This window comes from Schistocerca cancellata, chromosome 3 (assembly GCF_023864275.1).
Source record: "Schistocerca cancellata isolate TAMUIC-IGC-003103 chromosome 3, iqSchCanc2.1, whole genome shotgun sequence".
Taxonomy (NCBI): domain Eukaryota; kingdom Metazoa; phylum Arthropoda; class Insecta; order Orthoptera; family Acrididae; genus Schistocerca; species Schistocerca cancellata.
In genome coordinates, this window is record NC_064628.1 from 457,376,937 (window position 1) to 457,404,698 (window position 27,762).

Here is a 27,762-nt window from a genome sequence, read left to right on the forward strand (position 1 = left end):
GTTTTGGTACAGGATATTTTCTGCCAAAATGATGTCTCTTTGTTTTAAATTATGTAATTTCTCTTAGTGTGTATAAGTCAAATAAATATAATGAAATAAAAATTTACTTTTCATTTGTATAAAATTAAATTTTAAGAGTGACAAGTTTCAGAATCAAAGTTAAATATGTTTGTTGTTTAAACAACTTAAGAGACTTGATGAATAATTATACTGTGTACTTAAATTGTTATATACACCACGAGATTGCCAAAACTTGTACTGGTGGTGCAGAAGATTGTTAGAATAAGATTAATGCAGATGGTAGTATGTTTTTTGTTAATAAATGTAAAAGCCCAATGTATTAGGTTGTAAATGTTGTATGCTTTAAATTTGAAGATGTTTGCTCATACTGCATTGTTACTTCCACTCATAACTGTGAAACTCATAGGAAGTTGTTACACTATGCACAGTACATTTTGAAGAACTTCCTGTGTCAGTTACATAATTGAAATGTGGTAGTGGTAACTGAAGATTTAATCTGTGTTTTACAGAGATGCAGAAGACAACAGTATGAGGGTTGATCAACACTTGTATTCTCAGATAGTATGAAAATTTGCTGTCAAGGGATTGTATTTTTTCAATTGAATACTTAAATTAGGTTTATTTCTTGCCATAGGTGCAATAATGTTCATGAAGTTTGATCTTCTGGAACTGAGTTATTGCTGTCTGTCTGTCTGTAGGTCCCTGCCTCTCAGTAGATATTTCTCAGCCATGTAATGTCATTTGTTTTTGTGATTAGTTATAACCCTTTATCAGCTTTCCAGAGAGTGTGATTTTTATTGCATATGTTTATTAACCCATTCACCTCCTGTTTAAGTAATGAAATTTGCAATGTGACAAATTTTCGGATATTGTGTGTATGATGTGCCATGAAGAATTTGTCTGTGTGAAGTGCAACTTCTATAAAATTCAAAAACAGATTTCCATGTTGCCCATGATCGCAACAGACCTTACATCTTCTAGAGGGAGCAGTTCTGTTTGCAGTTGACTTAGTTTTCGCTGGAGAATAATTCCACCTTTTTCCTTGAAGTGTAAGTGGCTCATTGCATTGCTTCTTGGCAAGATAGTCACCTAGGGGAATTTTCTCCTGTTACTTGTGAATTTCATGCTCTTTGGATCTAGGTTCAATATGTGGTATGTGGCATTTGCATTCAACATGATTGTATCTTGGAAAGTTAATTTGATAATCCACATAGCTTGTTATAAGTGGATGAAAAGATAAATGCTTCTCAGGCATGTCAGCTCTTTGTTTGTTGTACTCTCCACATATTCTGATTTCTTCTGAACAGTTGATAGAAAGTAAATATCATTCAGCCCATACTACAGTAATCATATTACTAGCTGATTTTCATATCATTTCTTCCTTTTATTAGAAGGACTGGTGTAGAGGGTTGGCATAATTTTGTCAATGGTCTTAAGAGTCAATTTCCAGCAAATACTTTAAAATTATAGCTGTGTCCTATACCTGAAGAGCATTTGTAATTGATGTTTATAAAAATCTCTCTCTTTCATGGGAATATTATGAAAAGGACAGTTTAACTACTCACCATGTAGTGCAGATGCTGAGTTGCAGATGGGCACAACAAAAAGACTACAAGAAAGTAAGCTTTCAACCAAAAGGGCCTTCATCGGAATTGAACACACAAAATCTCTGGCCTCAGCAGTCAAGAGACTGTGGTCACACGCATTCTCTTGACTGCTGAGGCCAGAGACTGTGTGTGTGTGTGTGCGTGTGTGTGTGTGTGTGTGTGTGTGTGTGTGTGTGTGTGTGTGTGTGTGTGTGTAAAATTCTAGTGAAGGCCCTTTTGGCCAGAAGCTTACTTGCTTAGTCATCTTGTTGTGCCTGCCTGTGACTCAGCAGCTCTGCTGTATGGTGAGTAGCAACTATCCTTTCCATAATATCGTCATTATTCCATCCTGGATTTCCCATTCTCTCTTTTATGGATTATATTGGACAAATTTCATTTATGAACAAATACTCTTTGAAACCTATCTAGCAGTTACAGAATATCAGGACATAACCTTATTCAGTTACCCTTCTCGTTTGCCAAACACGTTAATATTTGTGCTGGGGAACTCTGTGAGATGACCCTGACCCAGACCGAATATTCTTCATGTATTAACAATGAGAGCTGGTGAGCCAGCCAGCCTTGTTGCTGTTTTTAGGTGATCTCTCAAATCCCATTAGGTTAATACTGGGCTGGTACCCATGTCCTGCCTCAGATTCACACCACACAAACATTTAAAACATGTTCTCACACATTTGATGTGGACATATTGGGTGCACAGATTCTGTCCTAGGGATGAATGAGACTGATGACAGTAGATATTTAGTCTCCTGAGACCCCTAAGCAGCAGCAGCAGCTTATCCAGTTGGCCATGATGTGTTTCTGTGGATGGCTGGCAATGTGGAGATATCTGGAGTTGTTTCACTATTATTGTTCCATTGACAGCTTGTGTGTCAATTAGATTTTCTGTGACAAATCATGCCTGATCGTTCATTTTCATGCCTGTGACATGAGAACAGGAGCAGCAAAGATTTACCTTCAGCTTATCAAATGTCACAGAAACCAACATAGTTTATCATTGCCTGAATTAGTTGCAGTGTCTGCTAGAGTTCTACTGCATAATTCTGCTTCCATGAAGTGGAGCCGGAAAAGTAGTGCCATGTGGAAATTCGTTAACAACTTCTGAATTTATGAGTTTTGAGTCTTTTGTTCCAGATGTCATGGCACTTGAAAGTCTTATTTCAGATTTGTTGCTGTGACTAACTTTTAGGATTGCATCTGTTTCTGTCATTTGTCTTTGCACAGTCAGTTACACATTTTGCTGTCATAGTGTCATATTTATTTTGTTCGCCTGTTTTGTTGTATGGCATTTTGGGATCCCCCAAACTGTCACCTACATCGTAGTGCCTTGATCATAATTTGTAATCACTTCAATCACATTTCAGAAAATAGCAAATTCTGTTGCCTTCTACTTCATTTGAATCAGTATGTGTATGTTCTCTAAAGCTGAGACTAAAACTTGTGTATGAATTCTGTTTTACATTCTTATACCCAAAGCCATTTGTTTGTGCTGTTACGAAGACTACGAGTAAATCAGAAATCTACAAAAGAGCCATATTATGTCTGTAGCGGACAGTGTTGTCTGTACCCATAGTTACAGTGCAGTAATGTAACTTTGATGATGGCTGTACCCTGTGTTGTTGCCAAAAGAATTAATTCTTCTGTAGCTTTGTATCAAGTACTTGCCGCAGTAAGTGAAAGACACATTGGCTCATTAATAAAAAGTTAATAAATGACTCAAAGTATCTTCCGGAAAGTCCAATTTCATTACCTATATGTGCTCATATACACTCTGAGTATGTACGTTGTGGACCAGACTTAATGTCGAAAAACAAAACCACTGTAACTTCAACACAATATTTTTCTTGTTTCTCGTGGCATTCATGTGACTACAGTGTTACTTCACAGAACATGCAACCAACCCTAAAGATCAACATTAACTTTCAACTAAAATAGACAGAAATTTTGGTTCCATAAATCTGATGCACCCAACTCCAGCTGTGAACGAGAGCTGTGTGTACTTTATGCTATTACACTTAGATTAATGACCTCAAATACCTGTTACTTGAGGTTTTCTTCCATTTGGGGTTTGTGTGATCTCTTGTATTGAAAATACAATAGTTTTTCACTACTGTCAGAGCAAATCCACTCAGTGGAAATCTGTACAATATTGCAGTGCGGCATAATCCTTTACTTAGAGGAATCAATAGTGATTCAGAATCGTGTATGTGATTGACCCTCCTACTGAATCTAATACATCGTGGTTAATTTTTAAGTGATATTTCATAATAATTGATTCATTTTTAATTCATTTTTCATATAATAATTATTTTTTAGACTGCATATAATCAGTGGTGAATATGTAAACTGCATTTCATGTAGTCATTCTATATGTGTGGTTGCATTTCGTTTAGAATTCCTATCACAGTATCAGCTGGATCACCGTGCCATAAGTCTCCAGCCACGTGGTTTGACAAATCGCAGCAATTGGTGCTACATCAATTCAACTCTCCAAGCCCTGTTGGCATGCCCTCCATTTTACAATCTTATGAAGGCACTACCAGTACCATCAGCAACAAACAGGATGAGTTCGTCTTCTACACCTATAATTGATAGCATGTGAGTGCACTGAAATACATTTATCAAATTATGTCTGCCATTTGGCTCTGTTTACCATCAAATGACTAAGTTAACGATTAAAGCGACAGAGTCTATACTTATTGTTAATAAAAGATGCAGAATAGATAATGAAAATGAAATTTCAGTTTTAATGTACGATGTGGATGTACTTTTAACAAAAATAATATTTGTTACAAAGCTGATATTTTCCTGTAAAAACCATAAGAAAAACACATGAAGTAATTAGTGATTTATTTGGGGGGGGGGGGGGGGGAGAGATCATGACCCAGGAAAGAAACTGGTCACTTAAAATTCTTGAACATTGTGACTGATGGGTTAAAGAAACTCGCTGGTATGCAGCATATAGGATTTGAATTCTGATCTTGTAACAAAGTAATTTTGGGAAGTAGGCTGCCGCACAGTAAATGAGAAATTAAATAGCCTGATGTAAATGAAAATGAAAGAAGGGTTTAAAAGAAGTTACTGTAAACTACAGAATTTGGCATGTTGCTAAGGAATTGAAAGTATATATATCTCAGTAACTATATCATTCAATTAAACTAATTTTTTTTTCTCTTTTGACATTTTCATAACATACTAAATAAATTACAGTTATTTCTAATCCAGTGTGAAAAATTGTTTGTATGGGGTATGCGTTTTTGATAACACAAGTAATGTTAAGTGATCCCATAGAAATTTAGATCATGTTTTGATTTGAAGTTTGCATTTACAGAGTCCAGTTTGTAAATGAGTTCCAACCTATGCCTGTCACCTCCCGTGTGGGCCGTAAAGAGAAGGCACAACGCAAGGATGATGGTACCATTGAAGTACAAAGTGGCATTGCATTTGAACCCAGCTACATTTATAAGATGTTAAATAGCATTCGAAGTAATACTTTCAAAGTTGAAGGTCGTCAGGAAGATGCAGAAGAATTTTTAAGCTGCCTTCTCAATGCACTGAATGACGAGATGCAGGAGGTTTGATAAAATTTATTATTCATTTTTATAGCAATCAGTTTATGTTAATAAAAATTAATCTCTTACATTGAATTTTCATTAAGAGTGGCTACAGAGGCAGGAGATTAAGGAAACTATTCCTCCTCCAATGTCACAGATGTTTACCTTGTGTTTTATGTCAATTTTATGGGCTTAATGATATGTCCTCATTTGAGTGACAGTTAACAACTTTTTTCATCTGTGCTTTGTGTAGCCTGTTGATTAGTTTGTGTTATGATGAAAGAACTGAAGTTTGTGTTACTACATAATTATTACAACCCACCAAAGTGAGATGGATAAGAATGGAAGTAAAACTACATAGCTTTAATATAAACATCTGGAACACTTAATTAATGAGAAAGGGCCTAGAGTAGAGTAAGAATATATGCCTGAATATGTAAAATAGATATTTGTTTCCAAGGTAAAAGTGCACTTATGTTGTCCAATGCTTTTTCGTTGTACAGGTGTTGTTGTTGTTGGTTACAGTTCGCATAATGAATGATGGGAAGTTAATGTTACCAATCATAGTAAAATGTGGTTAGCCAGTCACTTTGTTAATTTGTAATGCCCAATGCACATAAATGTCATTAACCCTTTCAGGTACATAAGAAAACTAAAGTGCTCTGTGGTAACTGGAGGTTTTATAAACAAAATATGTTCTTATTTCAAACATTTTTATTTGTACTGCTAAAAAAAAGGTGGGACATATTTGTCCCTGTGGTCCTTAAAGGACATTTACAGAACACATTACACTTAATACATTGAAAAATTACAGAGGCTGTGTATGTGTTGTCTGTCTGATGTGAAATTCTGCAAAACAGTTTCTGCTTGCAGTAAAGCATAAACTAACACCACACTGTTCACAAATATTGTAAGTGCGATTTTCAACACACTTTGAAGCACAATGAACACATCTCTTCCTTATGTCTGATTTTATCATTCTGTGCTCTGGACTCTGGATTGCAACAGGTCTGAACCTTCTTCATGTTTTCACTACTGTTGATAAATTCCTTTGTCGACTTGAATAATTTCCAATTAGATTTCTCGCAATGCATTGTCTGAACTCCAGGGATGATAGTGTTGATTTGATTCTTCTGCCAATTTTGAATATATTACATATGCATTGTTTACACCAATGTTAAGAAGATCAAAGAAAATTCTCAGGTAATACTTAATCTTTGCCTTCCTGTCGATCTTTCTTCTGGTCCATAAGGTCCACCCCTCCCATCCACTTGTTGTACTTTCTTATCATAAGAGGACACTGAACATTGATCTTTTCAGAAGAATCAGACTGATGCCTCTTCACTGTTGTACATGGTATTGGGGAAATAAAATTAGTCAGTAGAAAAACTGGCTTGTTATCCATCCATTTGAGGATTGTCAGACCATTGCTACTGAGACTGTATGAATCACCTCTTTTCATTTCCTTCTCAGGAGGGAATGTCTTTGGGGTGTTTTTACGTTTGGTGTGCACTGTTCCACATGATCTGATATTTTGTAAACCAAGGTGATACTGCAAAGCTATATAAATTTCTCCCTGTTTCCGAATCACATCTGCACCACATTTTGAAACCCCATTTGACTGGCTTATTTTGGACATACTGTCACATAATATTACGTCCTTTGAATCTGATCATATGCTCATCTACATATTGAGCCCTAGTTGCACTAAGAGATTCCTGGAAGGTTTTGTTCAAATGGGTAATTACAGGTCTCACTTTGTATGTGCAGTCTTCCTTTATTGACTGATCTGCATTGTTGGAAAAATGTAAGTACTTTCGAATCTCTTCAAACTGATGTAGTGGCATAATTTGAGCTATAGAAGGAACACCTAAATCGGGTTCAGTTGCCCAGCAGCTTCTAAATGTACGCAAAATAAAGTACCCCATTACCAAGTTCATACCAAGAAATGCCTTGATTTCATCTTCATTTGTGCTGAATGCGTTGTCTGATTGTTCTGCGAACCGAATACTTTCAGGAAGTAATATATCATGCACCAAATCTTTTAGGCCAATATTGAAAGAAAAACTTTCAAATGGCTGTGGCATTTCACGATTTTCACTGACACTAAACAAAAGCACTTCCCAAATTCATGATTCGTGTTATCACTGAACTGTCTTGGTTGGTAAGTTCTGGACCATTTAAATTCTGGTAAATCTGGAAGGGAATCGAGTACCTCAGCATTTGGTTCTGATACTTCCTCTGTATGCCTTCCTTTGCTAGGTGGGCTACGTATTTATTTTTCAGGATCTTCTATAATAGCATGTTCTCTTTCATCTTCTATATCTCCTTCAAGAAAAATTTTATCTTCTTCATCCAGTAACAGATTATCTGCTTCATCACTACTGCAAGCCTCCAAAATCTGCATAACACTTTCATCGGTGATGAAAAATTCTCTTTTTCTGGAGCATATGACCTAAAAGCAGATTTGAAATTATACCAGTACAAATTTTTTCCACTTATTTAATAAAATGAAAGATAATATATTTTCAACTGAATTTTAAATACCATTCTGCTCGTTTTTTTACCTAATAGTAACGATTTCATGACACTCAAAAACAAGTACACAAATTACCATTGTGGTACATTGGGACAACTATGTCCTAAAGAATGAAAATAAAGATTTCCACTGATGAAATATAGTTATTTTCTAAATGAATGGTCTAAAGTAAAAGAGAAAGTTACTTGAATATACTTTCAAGGTTTGACAATAAGGCAGAGAACACAATACGCACACAATAAGTGAATAAATTTGTGTGTCTGCTCGAAGTGAGAACCACCAACAATAACCGACGACTAAGTGTAGTTATAGTAATTGTTGCCACCAAAGATGTACAATATTAAAGAAAACAAATATCTCTGCTTCAAGTAGAGCATCTGCAGCACATCAACTGTGATTACAGTCCAATTAGTAAGGTGATTTATATGTGGGACAAGATATTTGTGACTGCCAAGATTATAAATTGCATTGCTACTTGTGTCCCTCACATCAATTTAAAATTGCTATTGGGTCCCAACCTAAACAAAACCTCGGAGATAGTGAAATTTGGAAGAAATGTCCAAATATTTGTGTCAACTAAGATTATGCGATTGGGCCATGACCAAGTATAATGAATTGCCAATTGCAGCATGCAGTGGAAGAACTGCAGATATCATTGGTGCACTTTTGCTGTTTCTAATGGTTTACCAAGTTTGTTCAGTGAGCTAGTCATAATCTTTTCTTTAATTTTGTTGTGCTCTTCCCTTCAGCTTATGAAACTTGTCCAAGACAATTCCCAGACAAACCTGAGCAATGGCGATATTGCAAATGGTGATGCAGGACAGAGTCAAGATGAAGATGAAACAGCATGGAAGGTAAGACAATGCTGAAAACATTGTGATTTCCAAATGCAGTACCTAATGTACAATATAACAAATATAAAGTTTGTGAACTGATTGATTGCATGATACTAATTGGTTTTTATCCAAGCTCTATTCATGTTGTTGTGATGAATAGAGCTTGGATAAAATAAATTAATATTATGCAATCAATGATGGTGTAAAAATAAAGCAGTGAGTAAGAGAACATATAATATAATCAGTGTGTCATAAACTAGAGCTGCTAGAACAAAATGGATGGCATTTTTGCAGTTAGCAATGCCAAATAACCCAGAATCAGTTCAAAAATTGCAGGCATCACAAAAACTTTTTATTCGCCAGTGTAGAAAATGCTGGACACATGACCCCAATTCTAGATTACGGGGCAGTCTATTAGCAAAGTCCTGCATCTTATTTGTCAATAAGGCATGATCTCTAGCAAAAAAGGTTTAATTGCATGGGTGGAATAAGGATGGAAAAGGATTGGTTGTGAAACTGAATACCATTTGGTGAGTGAGGGTAGGATTGTTGACTGATGTCCCTCATTATAAGGCACAACATGGTAAACAAAAGTGCTGCCACTGAATTTTTTAAAGCATTGCTGATATAAGGCGATAAGGAAAGCATAAAGTCATTTACCTATTTATGTGGTGACTGTTTTGTTGTTGTTACATGAAGCAGTGGTATCTGTTACTGGAGTACATGGGCAGGGTCTTGTGTCTGTAAAAGCTTTGCTAAGGTTGTCAACATTGAGAGAAGTCTTATGTCCCTGTAGATAAAGGACACCTTGGAATATTAACAGATGACTGCTGTAGAAGTTGAGGTATTGAGGGGGGGGGGGGATTGTTTGTAAGAGTAGAGATTTCTGTTGTAGTCATCAGAGAAGAGACAGACATCCAGGAAGGTAGCTTTCTGACTGGAAGAGGACCAGGTGGAGCAGATTTTTGGAATTCGTAAAAGGTCCTACTTCATGTTACTGTGTAAATGTGCCAGTAAGTTAGTGTTATAACAGTCCATTCAACAAAGGAAAATTGGTCGCAGTGGTAGGGGTGTGTGTGTGTGATGAATACTAAAAATCGTGACCAGCAGAGTGCTAGCATTTAAAAGTCATTTTTTTGTTTTCCTTGAATATCTCAAACTATGACTTTTAATGAAAATGTTTCCCAGTACAAAATGAAACTGCATTAAATGACCTAAAAAAAGTCTTATTTGTTTTTTCTCTAGGACTAATGGTTTCTACATTGCAAGGGATGTAAAAATTTCAGACTGTCAAAAATAGTGTATTAACGGTATAAAATTGATGTTTGTTGTTAAATGAAGTGGATTAAGAACAAATATGAAACGTGTACCACATTTTAGTGCCATATAACTATTACATGATAAATAGTATTCCGGGGATGTGACAGAGAGGAGAGTGAGTAAGTATTTCTGGGGGGGATGGAAATTGTTCATTAATAATTGCTGGAATAATTGGAAAGAATAGTTGAAAGAAATTTAAAGGTAATTTATGAATCTGTGCAGAATGTAGGGTGAACTTCAACTGATGCCAATATCAGCAGACCTTCAATATCAATGCTTTCAAGGTCAGTGTTCATAATTTGTGTTATGCACTGCTTCACATTAATTCCATTGAGTGTAGTCTTGATTGTGACAACGTCGATGCAGGATTGCTCCTCCACTGTTCGCACAAATTACTCCTGTCTGCCTTGAACCTCTTGATGCAGGATCTCGGCAGTGAGCAAAATGATGAACAGATAAGGGTGTACTTCTTCAATGTGTGAATAAATTTTGCTTTTCTAATAACTTTTTAGAACACTTTTAATGTATGGTTGAAATACACATTTTTTAACAAAGCTGGTACGACGGATCCAAACATACATCCATACCCTACCACTTATCAAAACAAAAAGGTGAAGATACAGGAATTAATAAATTGAAGATAGTATTTCTTATTTTGTTTCATACAGATGTATCAAAACGTTACCCTTGCCACAAAACAACTCACTAATTTATCTTTGTCGGTGTCTATAACCTATTCAATTTACATATAGCTTACACATAAGAAAAGGAAAGAACGAAAAAGTAATATTATTCAGTGCAGGAGGGTGAGAGGGGCAGGGGGAAGAGGAGATGCTTGAGGAAAGGCAAGTCGCCAGCTTCTGGTCATGCACATTCCTCCTCCATAGGTGTGCAAACAGAAGAGTAAAGGATTGTCCACTCCCCCTACCCCACATCACAAGAAGTGACAGCAGGGTATGCCACAAAGCTGTACTGGTTCTTCTGCAGCTCGCCTCGTGAGTCACTGGTGACGCAGGTGCCAACACTCCTGGGACGGGGTTGGGGGGGGGGGGGTGTTATTTTCCACAATGTGTGTGAAAATTACATTGAATAGAGGTACGAGGTGCTAAGTGGAGCTATAATGCTAACACAAGAAAAGAGTATGAACAGAACTGGTGTAAATCTGCACACTGTTCTGTAATGCTGGAAAGGAAATTCATTTTTAGTCATCCTGTATGGCCGTTGTAGCATTCTTCGAACCACCATGAGCCCTGTAATCTCTTTTCAGTCTTCTGACTGATTTTACCTCTCCAGCGTTTCCTAGCTGTTGCAGTCATGAGAGTAGTCAAAATAACTTCACTGAGCCCATTTTTGTTTTTTTTTCAGGTTACCGTATTTACTCGAATCTAAGCCGCACTCGAATCTAAGCCGCACCTGAAAAATGAGACTCGAAATAAAGGAAAAAAATATTTCCCGAATCTAAGCCGCACCTGAAATTTGAGACTCTAAATTCAAGGGAAGAGAAAAGTTTTAGGCCGCACCTCCAAATCGAAACAAAGTTGGTCCGTTGTAATATGAGACACAATTTAGGTCGAATGAAAGACGATACAGCTACAGTAGGTTGGTTCGAGTCGTAAGCTTAGCAGTTAAGCTTTACCAGGTAGCCATTGCTATGCGTCAGGCGCTCCGTCCGTATTTATACGGGTACCCTTCCTTTTTCACGTGCTTCGTCTGGTTTGAATCGATTGCTTATTTTGCTTTGATCTGATAAGTGCCGTTTTCTTTGTTATAGGTGTTTACGTCACTCTAAGCTGAAAATGCATTACTGTACTGTGTCATGCATTGTTTGTCGCATTCTGATAGTGCGTATTTACGGCCTGTCGCCGCTCGCGGCATGACTTGCTTTATGCGCGCTACCGCCGCTTAAAAGAGGAATCGTCTCAGTAGCGAAACAATGGCAAGAGACTGCTATTTGGTGTTACTTACACTGCTGCTTTCTTTGATAATGATCAACAAGAACCAAATAATAGACTGTGTATGACAGAACATGTTCTGAACGAGAGTTAGGCGAAAATTTTTCTCCGTTTGAAAATCTTTGCGGCCGCTTATTTAGTACATCAAATTCTGCACAGAAATTAGTCATCTTACATTTAAAATCGAGTCAGTTGCCGTGCTTCATTTCTGACTATATCACTATTAGGCATAATAATGATACGAATATAATCATGACACGATACATATATTCTTCCGCGTTTGCTGTTGTTTCACTCTAGTTTCGTAGTTTATTAGGCATGCAGGATTTAAATGAGATAGCAGCAAACACGAAAGAATACATGGCAAAATGTTTATTTTCGTATTATTCTTATGGTGAAGAGAATACTGCATGTGATTCACATTTCATCAGGTTCCTATTAGCAACCATCTCTTCTCACAGGTAGGAAAAAACTCTGAACGTAGAGTTGGCCATATTGACAAACATCCCTAACAGTCTTGCCAGTCGGATTTTCGTAGTACATTGAAATTCTGCTACATTCGAAGATGAACAATACGGAATTTGTATTTACTTCGTTGGATAATGTAAGAAAATGCAGTGGCCGAAACAAGGGGTGGAGAAAAAAAGTTTTGGCGCCAGTATTTATCTTTGTGCCCACAAAGCATGCTTGTGTAGCGCTACATATATTCGACGGCAGAAGTTAGATGTGGCGGCACCTGCCAACATTTTTCAGAACCTCCGCTTGCTTTGCACTCGATTCTAAGCTGCAGGCGGTTTTTTGGATTACAAAAACCGGAAAAAAAGTGCGGCTTAGATTCGAGTAAATACGGTATTGAGTGAATACTTACTTGCAGTCGTTGCGTGAGCTATTGTGCAAAAAAAGCTTCGCAGCTGGAGCTGTCAGCTGTCTACCACACTGAAGAGCCTGTTCCAATTGTAAGATGCTTGTGAAATTTGTTCGCAGTGTTGGTTTCATTGTCTCCATTATCGATAGATGGAATATTTTTCACAACATTAGGGGTATCAAATGCATTATCCCAGACTTGACTCTCCCAACATCTGAAGAGACCCAGAGGCTTAAATTGGCTTGCTCTGTAGCAGCAGTAGGTCACCCAGGTGTTACGGAGCTTCAAATATATCAACATATGTCAGGCAATATATTACAGTGGATTACTGTTCTGGGTTTGAACATTATCAGTCCTCTTCCACCAGACATTGTCACCCATCTTGCTATGTAGTACGCGGATACACTCAGTGTAGCCCACCCTGCAAGTGCCAGCAATTCCTGAATTGAATATATTTATGCTGTTCACCAGTTACACAGTTACTAATGAGAGAATTGCAGGAATTTTCCATTCATTCATTTACCACCCAGTGACTGCAACACTGTTACATTACTTAACAATATGCTGTCAATGACAGACAGCAGCAAGATGCCACATTTACCAAACTGTTTCCTTTCCCCTCAACACCAAATCACTGACATAACATTTACAAATTAAGCACTTCTCAGCCATTGTTTATAGGACTGTTTTTCATAGAAGTTAACTTAACAGTAGGTAGTAGTAAGTACTCACTCAATAAACAAAAAAAAAAAAAACACAATATAAAAACAAGCATAAGAGAAATGGACAGGAAATGTTAGGGAGGTATAGTCTGTATGTAAATTGAAAATGGTCTGTTGTTGTGCTGGGGAAGTTGCCTTTCCCGGAAGAATTCTATTGTTGCTGGACAAGATTACTAGAGAATCAATTTTCCCAATAGTAACATAGAACAATGTGAAGATATATACTTAAGACACTGTCCATATGCTTTTTCTGCATTAGTTTCATATCTCCATGTAGCAACTTACATCTGCATGTGTTGCACACTGCGTCACCAATGATTTGTAAGACGAGCAGTGAAAGGCCGGTATAAGTTTGTGAGATACTGTGCTGTGGCCTTTTGTGACACAGTGAGGTGGAGAGTGTCTGGAATCACCAGTGTTGGTTCTTCAAATCGTAGACCTATGAAGGAGGGAAGTGCATGACCACAATCTGGCCAGCTGCCTCCTTTCCTGGTGCATCTACCCCCCCACCCCACCCCCCCACCCCAAAAAAAAAATCCCCTCCAGTCATTTACTGCTGTGGACACAATGTGTCCTTTAATATGGTTCTACTGGACTTAGATGTGGTACAAACATTTATTATTTATTCCTAACCCATCATCATCATAAACATCAATTTCATACAATTAAAACTCTATTTTTAATAATTTGCAGTCTTTCCATCCTCTGCAATGCGGAAACTACCATCCATTCTTAGAGGGAAAATGGCTAGGACCAGGAAATTTAATGCAGTTTAACAAATACCCCCCCCCCCCTTCCAGTCTGCCTCTTTTGACTTGGCTGACTGGGCTGTAAGAGCTAGTCATTGGTGTACTCTCCAATTAATCAGTGATGCTCTGTCAGACCACTGTCCACTGTACTCTGCAAAAAAAAGGGGGGGGGGAGAACAAAAAGGAAAAAAAGTCACCATCACTTTTCTGGAGTTTGCTGGCTGCCTAATGGGTGACTCCCCAGGTGGCGGGTAGGAGAAAGCTCAACAGATATGACGGGCCCTGAGGAAATAAAATTCTCTGGATGGGCCAAAATCAGCACTGCTGCCTTGTACTAGGTAGAGGAATCTACAAAGGCTAAGGGAGGAACACCCGTATAGAAAAAGACCCAGTCCTCCAGGTTGGGGTTGTACGCAGGGCTAATAACCCAGCTATGGAAAACTCTAATATTACGAATATCTCACATATGCCTCGGATGAAAAATGGACCCCAAAATATGATGACCTTGCAGTGGAAATTAAATATGAGAGTTGGAACATGGAATGTACAGAGTATGTTTAAAACAGGATCCTTCCGAAAACTTTGCAAACAACTAGACATTAACAATGTAGCAATAGCAGCAATACAGGAAAAACTACTATTAGATCAGAATATACAAGATATGGGTAAGAACACAATATTCAGCAGTGGTAAAGAAAATGGTTATAACGAATTTGGAATGGCCTTCTGTGTACTAAATGATCTTCTACCTTCAGTAATAAAGTTTGAAGCCATTGATGAAAGACTATGCTATCTTAGAATCAGGTCCAAGTGGTTCAACTTGTCACTAATAAACTGTCATGCACCAATTCATGACAAAGATGATGTAATAAAGGATAACTTCTATGAAAACTTATCAGACCTGTGAAACAAACTACCAAAACTGGTATCAAGATAGTAATAGGCAATAGGGAAAGAGGATATTTTCAGACCAGCTATTGGAAAAAGTGTGCAGGAGGAAAGAAATGACAATGCCATTCGGCTGATAAATTTCACTGCATCAACAAATATGATCATTAACAGTACTACCTTCCCTCATAAAAGAATACATAAAGAAACATGGTGTTAAAACAGCAAATCAGATTGATCATGTTCTCATAGATAGCAAACATATAAAAACAATGATGTATGATCCTTACAAGGAGCTGAAATGGGGTCAGATCATAATTTAATAACAAGCACAGTGCAAATCAAGCTAAAGGCAGCACCAAAAGTGAAATCTAGACTGGAAAACATGAACGGATTTGATTTGCAAAATGTGATAGGGACAGAAGGAATAATGAAGTACAAAGATCTTTTTAAAATGTGTTGTGTTTTGTAAAGTTCCATTTCCTAAAGTGCCGGGAAGCTCTACACCGGAGTATAAAACTTTTTACGATTCAAAGGATTGATTAGTTTCATATCTTCAAGGGAAAGTATACTGTTGCTTACTGGAACACGTGAGGCAATACTGACCTTACGACTTATCTTAGAAGAAAGATTAAGGAAAGGCAAACCTACGTTTCTAGCATTTGTAGACTTAGAGAAAGCTTTTGACAATGTTGACTGGAATACTCTCTTTCAAATTCTAAAGGTGGCAGGTGTAAAATACAGGGAGCGCAAGGCTATATACAATTTGTACAGAAACCAGATGGCAGTTATAAGAGTCGAGGGACATGAAAGGGAAGCAGTGGTTGGGAAGGGAGTAAGACAGGGTTGTAGCCTCTCCCCGATGTTATTCAATCTGTATATTGAGCAAGCAGTAAAGGAAACAAAAGAAAAATTTGGAGTAGGTATTAAAATCCATGGAGAAGAAATAAAAACTTTGAGGTTCGCCGATGACATTGTAATTCTGTCAGAGACAGCAAAGGGCTTGGAAGAGCAGTTGAACGGAATGGATGGTGTCTTGAAGGGAGGATATAAGATGAACATCAACAAAAGCAAAATAAGGATAATGGAATGTAGTCGAATTAAGTCGGGTGATGCTGAGGGAATTAGATTAGGAAATGAGACACTTGAAGTAGTAAAGCAGGTTCGCTATTTGGGGAGCAAAATAACTGATGATGGTCGAAGTAGAGAGGATATAAAATGTAGACTGGCAATGGCAAGGAAAGCGTTTCTGAAGAAGAGAGATTTGTTAACATCGAGTATAGATTTAAGTGTCAGGAAGTCATTTCTGAAAGTATTTGTATGGAGTGTAGGCATGTATGGAAGTGAAACATGGACGGTAAATAGTTTGGACAAGAAGAGAATAGAAGCTTTCGAAATGTGGTGCTACAGAAGAATGCTGAAGATTAGATGGGTAGATCACATAACTAATGAGGAAGTATTGAATAGGATTGGGGAGAAGAGAAGTTTGTGGCACAACTTGACCAGAAGAAGGGATCGGTTGGTAGGACATGTTCTGAGGCATCAAGGGATCACCAATTTAGTATTGGAGGGCAGTGTGGAGGGTAAAAATCGTAGGGGGAGACCAAGAGATGAATATACTAAGCAGATTCAGAAGGATGTAGGTTGCAGTGGGTACTGGGAGATGAAGAAGCTTGCACAGGATAGAGTAGCATGGAGAGCTGCATCAAACCAGTCTCAGGACTGAAGACCACAACAACAACAACAACATGGAAAAAATGTACTTTCATTTGGGGTATTGTCAGGTGAGAAAAGCTGTATTTTAACAGGGAAAAATCCAGAAAAATTTGTTTTTCTTGTCCACTTATACACCCTGAATGAGTTCTCTCTTTATTTTGGTTGTATCAGTGATGCTATCATCAGATATCTGACACAATGAAAGCCCAGACTGTGAGAGGAGATTTTATACTTTCCTGTCTATAGACCCAAATAAAAATGAATGTCTTACCATGCCTTTGCCAGAGGTGGCCCGTTCATCAGGTTGCAGTAACAAGGCTGCATCCCACTTTATATCAATATATTGTGATACATGTTTAAGGCTGTGTGATTACACTCTGTGAATTCTGCAATTTCATATGTATTGTGACGTGGTAAATGCTTTCACATTGTGCAAGGATGGATGTAAAGATGAAGGGGAATATGTTGACTATGAACTTCGGGCTCTAAACAGTGCAATTCTTTAACCCACTGTACTTGTACTGTACCGTTTAGATGATCAGGTCACATGATAATGGTGTTAGATAAATTCTGACAACACCATATGATATACAATCATATATGGATGCACAAACAAAACCACTGAAGCACATAATACCCTCCAAAAGCCTTGCAAATCGTTGAAGGTACCTGTATACTTACAGCATGAGAGCCTTAAGAGTGATTTAACGAGCTTAATGAAATATTACTTTGAATTCTATCAATGATTTTATTAGAAGGAACCTCTTTTAGACAACTGGAATATGCCAAATATGCTGTGCATCTTATAACTCCATTAAATTAATATATCCATGTAACAGTGGTTTTAATTGATGTTACAGTTCCCATAAGTTTACTCCAAATCAGCTTTCTTAACTGCATGTTTCCAATTCGTTCTGGTGCAAAATATCAATGTAAAATAATTGATAATTTCTTGACGGAGGACCAAGCTAAACTTTTGAACATACCATTGTCATTATTGTGTTTGTGTATCACTAACGTTACACATTAATATGCTGTAAAGCTAAACAGTGTAAGATGCAGGTCCATGATTTTCTAATTAAAAAAGTTAGCCAGTTGAATTGTAAGTTCGTTAGTAACTTGTATGTGATTTATTAATAAATGCAAATAGCGTATGTGAATTTTGTATTAATTTGAAGTGTGGATTTGACTGCTCCATCTGTCCTCAGATATTCTTTCTGTTAAATCTTCCATAGGAAATGGGTCCAAAGAATAGAGGCTCCATCACTCGCCGCGCTGACTTTGGACGAACTCCCATCTCAGATATATTCAGAGGACAGCTCCGCTCTCGTGTTCAGCGTGCTGGGGATGAGTTCACAGATAACGTTCAACCATTCTTTACCCTACAGCTTGACATAGAGGTAATTGTTGTTCTTTTTCCTTGCTTGTAGTTGAAGTAAGAAGAATTTGACATGTATATTCAAAAACTAATGTTTCCTGTTAATATGTTAAATTAATGAAGAGTTGCATGATGTAAATGATTGCTCATGGCATAACATACATGTAGTATTCCATATCCTAACTTAACAAAATTCTATTTCTTTTTGTATGATGTAGATTATTGCGTCTTAGGCAATTGAAAATCGTAAATGTCACAGGAGTCTTGGGTTTCAGAAACTTATTTGCTCTGTGAAATCCATGTTGTATAAATAAAATATCGCTAGCCACAACTGATGAGAAAAACAAATTGTGGGAATGATTTGATAGAAGGAAACGTGATCAAGAAAGTTAAAATGGTAAACTGTGGAGTGACAACAATATAACGGAAAGATAGATTGCTACTTACTGTAAAGGTGACATACTGAGATGCAGACGGGCACAACAAAAAGATACTTTCAGATAAAGCTTTCAGCCAGAACCTTCTTCAGAAAAGGAAACACACACACACGCACACATTCATTCATACAAGCAAGCATGCAGACAGCTGCCATCTCTGGTAGCTTGAACCGAAATGCAACTGTCACATAGAATGGAAGTAGCAATCTGTATGGGGTGAGGAAGGGGAATGGTTAGCAGCTTATTGGTGGTGGTGGGGAGGTGGGGGGGGGGGGGAGCACTGTCTGGCAGAGTGTGCAGGGAGTAGATGCCAACAGGTGCAGCTTCAAGAGCCATTGGGCAAAGAGGTGGTGAGGTTCAGCAGCTTGTTGCACCACAGGGTAGCCTACTTTGCTGTTGGCCATAGTTTGGTGTTGGCCATGCATCCAGGTGGACAATTGGTTGGTAATCACACCAGTATAAAAAGTAGTTGAAAAGTTGTGCGATGATTGCAGCTGACTTGACATATGACATGGCTGCTTTCACAGTTGGCCCAGCCTTTGATGGGGTAGGGTAAGCCTGTGACAGGGGAATAGGAAGTGCTGAGTGGGTGGATTGGGCAGGTCTTGCACCTGGGTCACCCACATGAATATGATCCCAGTGGCAAGGGTTTGGTAATGGGAGTGGCATAGGGATGGACAAGAATGTGCTTCTTTGGGGGGGGGGGGGGTGAGAGGATTGGGTAAGCATGGGGAAATGGCAGGGAAGATTTGGTAAGACGCTCAGCATACTGGGCAAGGGAGTTCTTGTCACTGCAGACATGCTGTCCCCTGGCGACCAGGCTGTATGGGAGGGATTTATTTGGTGCGGAAGGCATGACAGCTGTTGAAATGTGAATGCTGTTGGTGGGCTTAAAGTTGACAGAGGTTTGAATGGAGTCATTGGGGGGGGGGGGGGGCAGTAGTCAACATCTAGGAAGGTGACATGCTAGGTTTAGGAGGAACAGGTGAATCTGTTGGGAGAGCAGGTGTTGTAGTTGTGAAGGAATGAAGATGGGGAGTCTTGTTCCAGAGTCCAGATCATGAAGATATCATCAATGAACTTGGACCAGACTAGGGGTTTGGCATTTTGAGAGGCTAGGAAGGTATCCTCTAGACAGACCATAAAACAGGTTAGGATAGGAGGATGTCCTGGTTCTGCTGTAGATTTGTTTGTATACCTTCCCTTCAAAGGAGAAGTAGTTGAGAGTTAGGATAGAGCAAGTAAGGTGAATGAGGTAGAGGATTTGGAGTGTGGAGGACATTTGGAATGGTAGTGTTCGGTCGTGGTAAGAGGGATGTCTGTGTATTGGGAAGTAGCATCAGCAGTGATGTGTAGGATCCCAGGAGGTAAAGGGGTGGGCATAGTTGTGAGTTGGTGAAAGAAGTAGTTGCTATTTTTGATGTGTGAGGCTAGATTATGGGCAGTTAGTTGGAGGTGTTGCTTAGTGAGTGCCAAAATTCTTTCAGTGGGGACACAATAACCAGCTGCAATGAGGTGTCCAGGATTGTTGGGCTTCTGGATTTTGTGGAACGTATGAAAGGTGAATATGCAAAGGATGAGGTGGCAAATGGATTCAAGGGCAAGGTTCTAGGAAGTGCTAAGGCTTTAAGCAGGGATTGGAGGTTATGTTGGACTCCAGGGGTATCATTCTGGCAGAGTTTATAGAAGGTGGTGTCAGATAATCGGTAGAATATCACCGATGGATGCTGATTTGAACTGGGAGAGGCAGGGTTCAGTGTTGGGATTAGGTTGGCTTTGGTATGAGGGATTGGTGGCAAAGAAGTGTTCCCCATTGCAGGGACCAGGAGGAGAGTAGCTCTTTGACGAGTCCAACATGATTAAATTTCGCTGCAGGGCTGAACATGAGGCATTAAGATAGGACTGAAATGTATGTGGAACTGAGGGGCTTGGTGGAAAGATTAACAACAGTTTTATGGGAATCTTTTGACACTGGATTTAATTGAATGTTGGTAGGGAGTTTTGGGGATGTGACAAGTTGAAAAGGTCAGTTAGGCATGGTCTGGGTGCTATGAGGGGTTGGCAAGGAGGAACACTGTGGATAGTGTAGGCTTTGGATAGTGGTACCCCAAGATGGCAGTAGGATGTCAGCAGGTTGAATAACTTACTGAAGTGATGCCTGGAATACTGGTCCAGGTGCTTGGGATAGCAGGTGCAGGAGAGCAAGGGATTCAATTTCAGAGAAGTGGTGTATGTAGCAGGGACTCCACAGTAGCAGTATCTTGTGGAGGGAACATAGGTAGTTCCAGGATGCCTGTGCCATCGATTAACAGTTTGTCACTGTGGCTCAAACTCATGATGAAGTAATTCTTCAGAGTCAAAGAAAACTGTCAGCATTACTCTAGACATTTGAACTGACCTGACACGCTTGTTTTGGTGTTGGATAACATTACCTAAACCATTGTGAAGATGGAACCTCAGTCTCAATGTCACCATAGACTCATGTCTCATCACCATTTATGATTCTCTTAAGGCACATCTTGTTCTCTTTTGTGCGGTCCATAAGCTCTTCACAGATTTCGAGGCGAAGGTCTTTCTGGTCTTGACTAATGAGCAATGGGACGAACTTGATGGCAGCATGATGCATTCCATGATGCTCTGTCAGGATTTCCTGACGTGATTCAACTGAAATGTTGAATTATTCTGCAATCTCTCAGACAGCCAGTCTTCAGTTGTCACACACACAGTTTCATTGACGTTCCTGAAATTGAATGTCATTGGTAGACGTCAAAGAGCGTTCTGAACAAGGGTCACCTTAAACTTCCATCCGGCAATTGTTAAAAACTATGAGAACCATTTGTAACACAGAGTACAGCTACAGCAGTCATTACCGAAGGCCCCCTGCATCATTTAGTGTGTCTCTGTAAAGATTTTCATTAGTTTCATACAAAATTTAATGTGGACGCATTGCTGTGTAATGAACTGAAACACTAGATATGATATGTGACGAATATACCTTCTTCTAAAGAACTCCGTCCCAGTGACACCTAAATGCGCTGATGTCTGACACATTTGCACAGCTAATAATATAAAATCTTACATGTTTTGCAGAGACCATTAATTTACTGCGTCAACTAAGCTATGAATTTTTGTAGTTAATTACAAAAACCACCCACTACGGCTCTTTTACCTTTGTAACACGCAAATCAACTTCTTGCCTTCTTGGTTTGCTTTTAACAGTTTCTCATAACAGAGGATATGTGATGCCAAACAGACATCGCAGCTGTCATGTGTGACATCCAGATTAATTTAAATCATGCTGCATGAGTAGTACAATAGTTTCTTATGGAAACACTTGAGTTCGCTCTACCACCGTACAATAATATTACCGCCCAACCTAGACATTGTTTACAATAGATAATAAAAATAATAATGAGCAGATATTGAAGTGCTGATTTTCAATGTTCTGTTTTACAACTAAAAACCTGTGCCATAAACAAAAGTCCTACTGCTGCGCTTCCCTTATAGAAGCGAATCCAATGTGTGCCATGTAGCAGATCTAATGTACATCCTGCTGTTTCATATGTTTTTGAACTAAAATTCTCATATATTGTAGTTACATATTTATGTCTGTGTATTACAAAAGAATTTAGTTTTATTGTTACCAGAAAAACATTTGGCAGAACACACTATTTTTGGTAAGATTTATTATGAAAAAACATCAAGGAATATGACGCAAATAAGTGTTACCTCTACGCCAACACAGAGTTTGAAGACGGTTTCACTACCGTGAGGGAAGGTATTTTTAGTGATAAAAGATTGTTAGCAAACAGGCAGACAAATACTCAAGGTACAATGAAGGAAACATTGAAACACAGTCGGTTGCATCTTCAGAATAAGCTGACATATCTTTTGGTGAAAGACACACGTAATCTGTTCACACTCCTAAGATGTTTAGAGCAGAAAGTGAAGCATTTCTGAGAATAACGGACTGTAGGCTCATGACAAATGTTTTTGATTACTTTTTGCCTGATCCAAAAAGTTTCCACGCTAAAGATCATACCCTTCGTCCCTGTCCTCCTCCTCCTGCTGCTGCTCATAGTCCTGCTCCTCCTCCTCGTTGTCCTGCTCCTCCTCCTCGTCGTCCTGCTCCTCCTCCTCGTCGTCCTGCTCCTCCTCCTCCTGCTCCTCCTCCTCCTCCTCCTCCTCGTCCTGCTCCTCCTCCTCCTCCTCCTCGTCCTGCTCCTCCTCCTCCTCCTCCTCGTCCTGCTCCTCCTCCTCCTCGTCGCCCTGCTCCTCCTCCTCCTCGTCTCCCTGCTCCTCCTCCTCCTCGTCGCCCTGCTCCTCCTCCTCCTCGTCGCCCTGCTCCTCCTCCTCCTCCTCGTCGCCCTGCTCCTCCTCCTCCTCCTCGTCGCCCTGCTCCTCCTCCTCCTCCTCGTCGCCCTGCTCCTCCTCCTCCTCCTCGTCGCCCTGCTCCTCCTCCTCCTCCTCGTCGCCCTGCTCCTCCTCCTCCTCCTCCTCGTCGCCCTGCTCCTCCTCCTCCTCCTCCTCGTCGCCCTGCTCCTCCTCCTCCTCCTCGTCGCCCTGCTCCTCCTCCTCCTCCTCCTCGTCGCCCTGCTCCTCCTCCTCCTCCTCCTCGTCGCCCTGCTCCTCCTCCTCCTCGTCGCCCTGCTCCTCCTCCTCCTCGTCGCCCTGCTCCTCCTCCTCCTCGTCGCCCTGCTCCTCCTCCTCCTCCTCCTCCTCCTCCTCCTCCTCGTCGCCCTGCTCCTCCTCCTCCTGCTCCTCCTCCTCGTCGCCCTGCTCCTCCTCCTCCTCCTCCTCCTCTTCCTCCTCGCCCTGCTCCTCCTCCTCCTCCTCCTCCTCCTCCTCCTCCTCGCCCTGCTCCTCCTCCTCCTCCTCGCCCTGCTCCTCCTCCTCCTCCTCCTCGCCCTCCTCCTCCTCCTCCTCCTCCTCCTCGCCCTCCTCCTCCTCCTCCTCCTCCTCCTCCTCCTCGTCGCCCTGCCCCTCCCCCCCTCCTCGTCGCTCTGCCCCTCCCCCCCTCCTCGTGGCTCTGCCCCTCCCCCCCTCCTCGTGGCCCTGCTCCTCCCCCCCTCCTTTTCGCCCCCTGCTCCTCCCCCCCTCCTCTTCGCCCCCTGCTCCTCCCCCCCTCCTCGTCGCCCCCCTGCTCCTCCCCTCCTCCTTGTGGCCCCCTGCTCCTCCCCCCCTCCTCGTGGCCCCCTGCTCCTCCCCCCTCCTCGTGGCCCCCTGCTCCTCCCCCCTCCTCGTGGCCCCCTGCTCCTCCCCCCCTGCTCCTCCCCCCCTCCTCGTGGCCCCCTGCTCCTCCCCCCTCCTCGTGGCCCCCTGCTCCTCCCCCCTCCTCGTGGCCCCCTGCTCCTCCCCCCTCCTCGTGGCCCCCTGCTCCTCCCCCCCTCCTCGTGGCCCCCTGCTCCTCCCCCCCTCCTCGTGGCCCCCTGCTCCTCCCCCCCTCCTCGTGGCCCCCTGCTCCTCCCAATTTCTCCGTCGTCGTCCTCCTCCTGCTTTTTATTCCTGTCCTCATTTTCTCTACTTTTCTCTGTCTAAACCCTCCCCCTCCCACTTTTTTCCCTGCCCATCCACACACCCCCCACTCACCCTCTCCCTCCCCCACTCACACTCACACTCTCCCTCCCCCACTCACACTCACACTCTCCCTCCCCCACTCACACTCACACTCTCCCTCCCCCACTCACACTCTCCCTCCCCCACTCACACTCACACTCTCCCTCCCCCCTTTTCCCTTCTCAACCACTCGCCATTTACTCCCGCTTTTCCCTGCACAACCACTCGCCATTTACTCCCTCTTTTTCCCCCTTCTCCCTGCCCAACACTCCCCCACCCCTTACCTCCCTACCCAACCCTCCCCCGCCCCTTACCTCATTTCATAATTAAAACTGTTACAAATGCAAAGCAGTTCTAGTTATTTATTTGGTTATTTTATGCTGTCATACAAGCATAAGATTGAACATATACATTCACAAAAAGTACCAGGTTGAAAAAGGCACAGCGACTCCACAATTGTAATTGATCTTGTATGATGATAGAACAATGTTATCCAGTAGTGATGTATAGTGCTTTAGGTGTATTCCATCTATCCATCCCGCATATAATTTGGTTCTTGATAGCACTGTTGTGTAAACGCTAACAGCTCTGTAAAACTGTAGCAGCAAATAGCTATAATTCTAAATGAAAAATCTCTCTGCCTCTCCCCCCCCCCCCCCCTCTCTCTCTCTCTCTCTCTCTCTCTCTCTCTCTCTGTGTGTGTGTGTGTGTGTGTGTGTGTGTGTGTGTGTGTGTGTGAGTGTGTGTGTGTGCATTGGGGAATGAGGGCACACAACATCTGCAGATGTATTATGTTTTTGTGCAGATACAAAAGTAGCTTACTTCAGATTGAATATGTGTTTCCCTCCATACAGAAAGCGCAATCTGTGAAGGATGCACTGGAATTACTCGTTGGGAAGGATCAATTGGAAGGAGTTACATGTTCAAAAACAAATCAGCAGATTGAAGCCTGGCAACAAGTGACGTTAGAACAGTTGCCGTATGTTCTTGTGCTCCACCTCAAATGGTTTGATTACAAATTGGATGGCTGTTCAAAAATTGTCAAGACTGTGGAATTTCCTATTGATCTCAAAGTTGATGGAAGTAAGTGAATTCATGCAGATTTTTGTACTTATTAGTTTGTCATAGTACTCAATTTTTTACAGTTCATTATAAAGATTCAAACAATGGAAAACAGAATAGGAAGAGATAGATTGCTATAAGTTGCACACAGTCACACGCAGCTTATGGGCACAACCTGTATCAGCAAAAGAGAAATAGAAAACACACCATTCATACACACAAGCAGGCACATCTCATGCACATGTGAACTCCCACTCCAGCAGCTCAAGCTCAGGCCAGAATGTAGCTATCATGTGGGACTGCAGCAGCAATCCAGGGGGGGGGGGGGGGGGGGGAAGCAGGGAAGTGAAGGGATAGTAGTGTATGGGTGGGTGGACACAGGAAGCACTGTCTGCAGTTCAGAAAAGCTGGGGGTTGAGATGAGGATCGAGATGGCACAAGTAGTGAAGCAGCCCTTGAAATCAAGCAAGCTGCTTGTTATGCCACAGGGTGGTCTCCTCTCCATTCTCATCTCCCATCTTTGTTTGCTGCCCTCTGTCAACGCACCCACCTGTGTTTCGCCACTCCTCTTCTTTGTGCCCCTTTTTATCCCCATCATCCAGCCCCCCAACCTCCTGATGCCGCACCTGTTGTCATTGTAGACCCTGCGCTCTCAGGCAAAATGTGTTGCTCTGCCCCCCTCCCCTCCCCACTTGTACACTACTATACCTTCCCCACCCCTCTCCAGATGATTGCTGCTGCCATCTCTCATGATAGTTGCAGTCTGGCCTCATCTGCCAGAGTTAGTGGCCATGTGTAGTGAGGTGTGCTTGCTTATGTGTGTGAATGGTGTGTTTCTCTGTTTCTCTTTTGCTAATGAAGGCTGTGGCCGAAAGCTATGTATAAGTGTCTTTCAATAGTGCCTGCCTGCTACTTTTGACATGTCTTTGCGGCAAGTAGCAGGCTCTCTTTTCCTGCATTGTCATTATAAAGGATCACATTGTAAGTGCTTTTCATCCTAAGTTTTTCGCAATAGTTTCATAATTTTTGTGATTCTTTATATTTCTGAGAAAATTGTGTTCCCAACATTTCATGTGATGTTGGATTGATGGTGATAAAAATATGCAGTTCTCAAGCTACACAACATTATTTTGTCAAGATCAGATATGTGGATAAATGTGAGATTTGATTCATTGTGGAAAGACTGTTGAGTCAAGATTTTTTGGATATTATCACCATTAATGTAAAAATGTGATAGCTCATCATTTAAGAACACATGAAAAAATGTTTTTTGAGTTAGAACATGTGTGGAAATGGTACATTAGTGTTTTAATAATTAATTTGTCACAAAGGGCTGTATCAGAAATAGTGTTTGGATGCCAGAGGATCTAGTGAAGAGATAGTGTGGAACATTTAGGCAGTTAATGTTACTGTTAAAGTTTAATCAATAGAGGGTAAACGAACTAGCAAAATCTTATCTTAGAATGTTAGTCATTAGGTATTGTATTGAAGACTGATTTCCATTTTGTACTTCATGATATTGATTATTGCTTGTTTTGCTTTTCCAACTTGTAAAACTGCAAATCACCTTTAGTTGTAATATTACTGAATTTTGGCAGTATTCATTGACCCAAGAAATGTGGTATGGTGCAGTAAAGACTGATTACTACCTACCTTTTCTTGTATCATTGTCAGTATTGGCATTCCTCTTGGAAATGGGTTTGTTACGGCAGTGAATCCATGATAGTTTGAAAACTGCTTGTTCTACATATGGGTATTCAAAAATTGTTTCATACTATTTAAGATTTTTGTGCTGCTCGATGATTGTTTTTCCACTTGGTGTTTAAGTACGTTGAGCATTGCAGATTGTCATAAGCTCTTCATTGTTCATTCACAGCAGCTGCCACTCTCTTGTGGATGAACAGATACAACAAATGTCATTTTATTTTGTATGTTCCAGTATTTCAATCAGATTTTTAAATTGGAATATTTTGGGAGGAAGAAGAGAGAAAAAATTACAGTGCAGTTTTTACTTGATATATACTACTGTATATTTAATTATATAATACCTCATTAAACTACATTAACTTTAGTATTCATATGGCAGAAAGAAGAAACAGTTAAAGGTATTTTTGTTCTTGTAGGCATTCACTAATTATTAGTAGTGAATATGGTTAAATTGAGGATGTCCTTCAGATTGGATTTAGAATTGCACTTACCTTGTGTATAAGATTTCCATATGGAGCACAGAAGCTACAGGCATAAGAAAAATTTATTGCAATAATTTTAAGTCTTTTAGGAGCACGAGAGAAATAGAATCGCATCAACATGACACTTGTTTTAGCTGCTAATTTTATAGTTTTTTCATTCATTATTTCTAAAACTTTGTGGATACTATCTATAAACTAATTACACATTTTAGTGGTTGTCATTGCAACCACTCTTAATAAAAACCGGCACCGTTTGTGCGCTTGACATCTTAATTAAAAAAAGATCGATGAAAGAATAACAAGTGGATGTATTTTTAGCTCTTTATTTCAACAGACCTTCAGTTAAAAAAGGAATTTACCTGTTTTGATAA

At 40.4% G+C, this 27,762-nt stretch overlaps 1 protein-coding gene across 2 annotated transcripts in view; it reads left to right on the plus strand.

Annotated features, from left to right (window-relative positions):
* LOC126175229 (ubiquitin carboxyl-terminal hydrolase 10-like) overlaps window positions 1–27,762 on the plus strand; it is a 118,933-nt gene that overhangs the window by 41,031 nt on the left and 50,140 nt on the right. For both annotated transcript variants that reach the window (XM_049921861.1, XM_049921863.1), the window contains 5 exons: window positions 4,022–4,226; window positions 4,960–5,203; window positions 8,471–8,575; window positions 18,005–18,169; window positions 24,995–25,223. In XM_049921861.1, coding sequence (XP_049777818.1) covers window positions 4,022–4,226; window positions 4,960–5,203; window positions 8,471–8,575; window positions 18,005–18,169; window positions 24,995–25,223 — 948 coding nt within the window. The remainder of the gene's footprint in view (window positions 1–4,021; window positions 4,227–4,959; window positions 5,204–8,470; window positions 8,576–18,004; window positions 18,170–24,994; window positions 25,224–27,762) is intronic.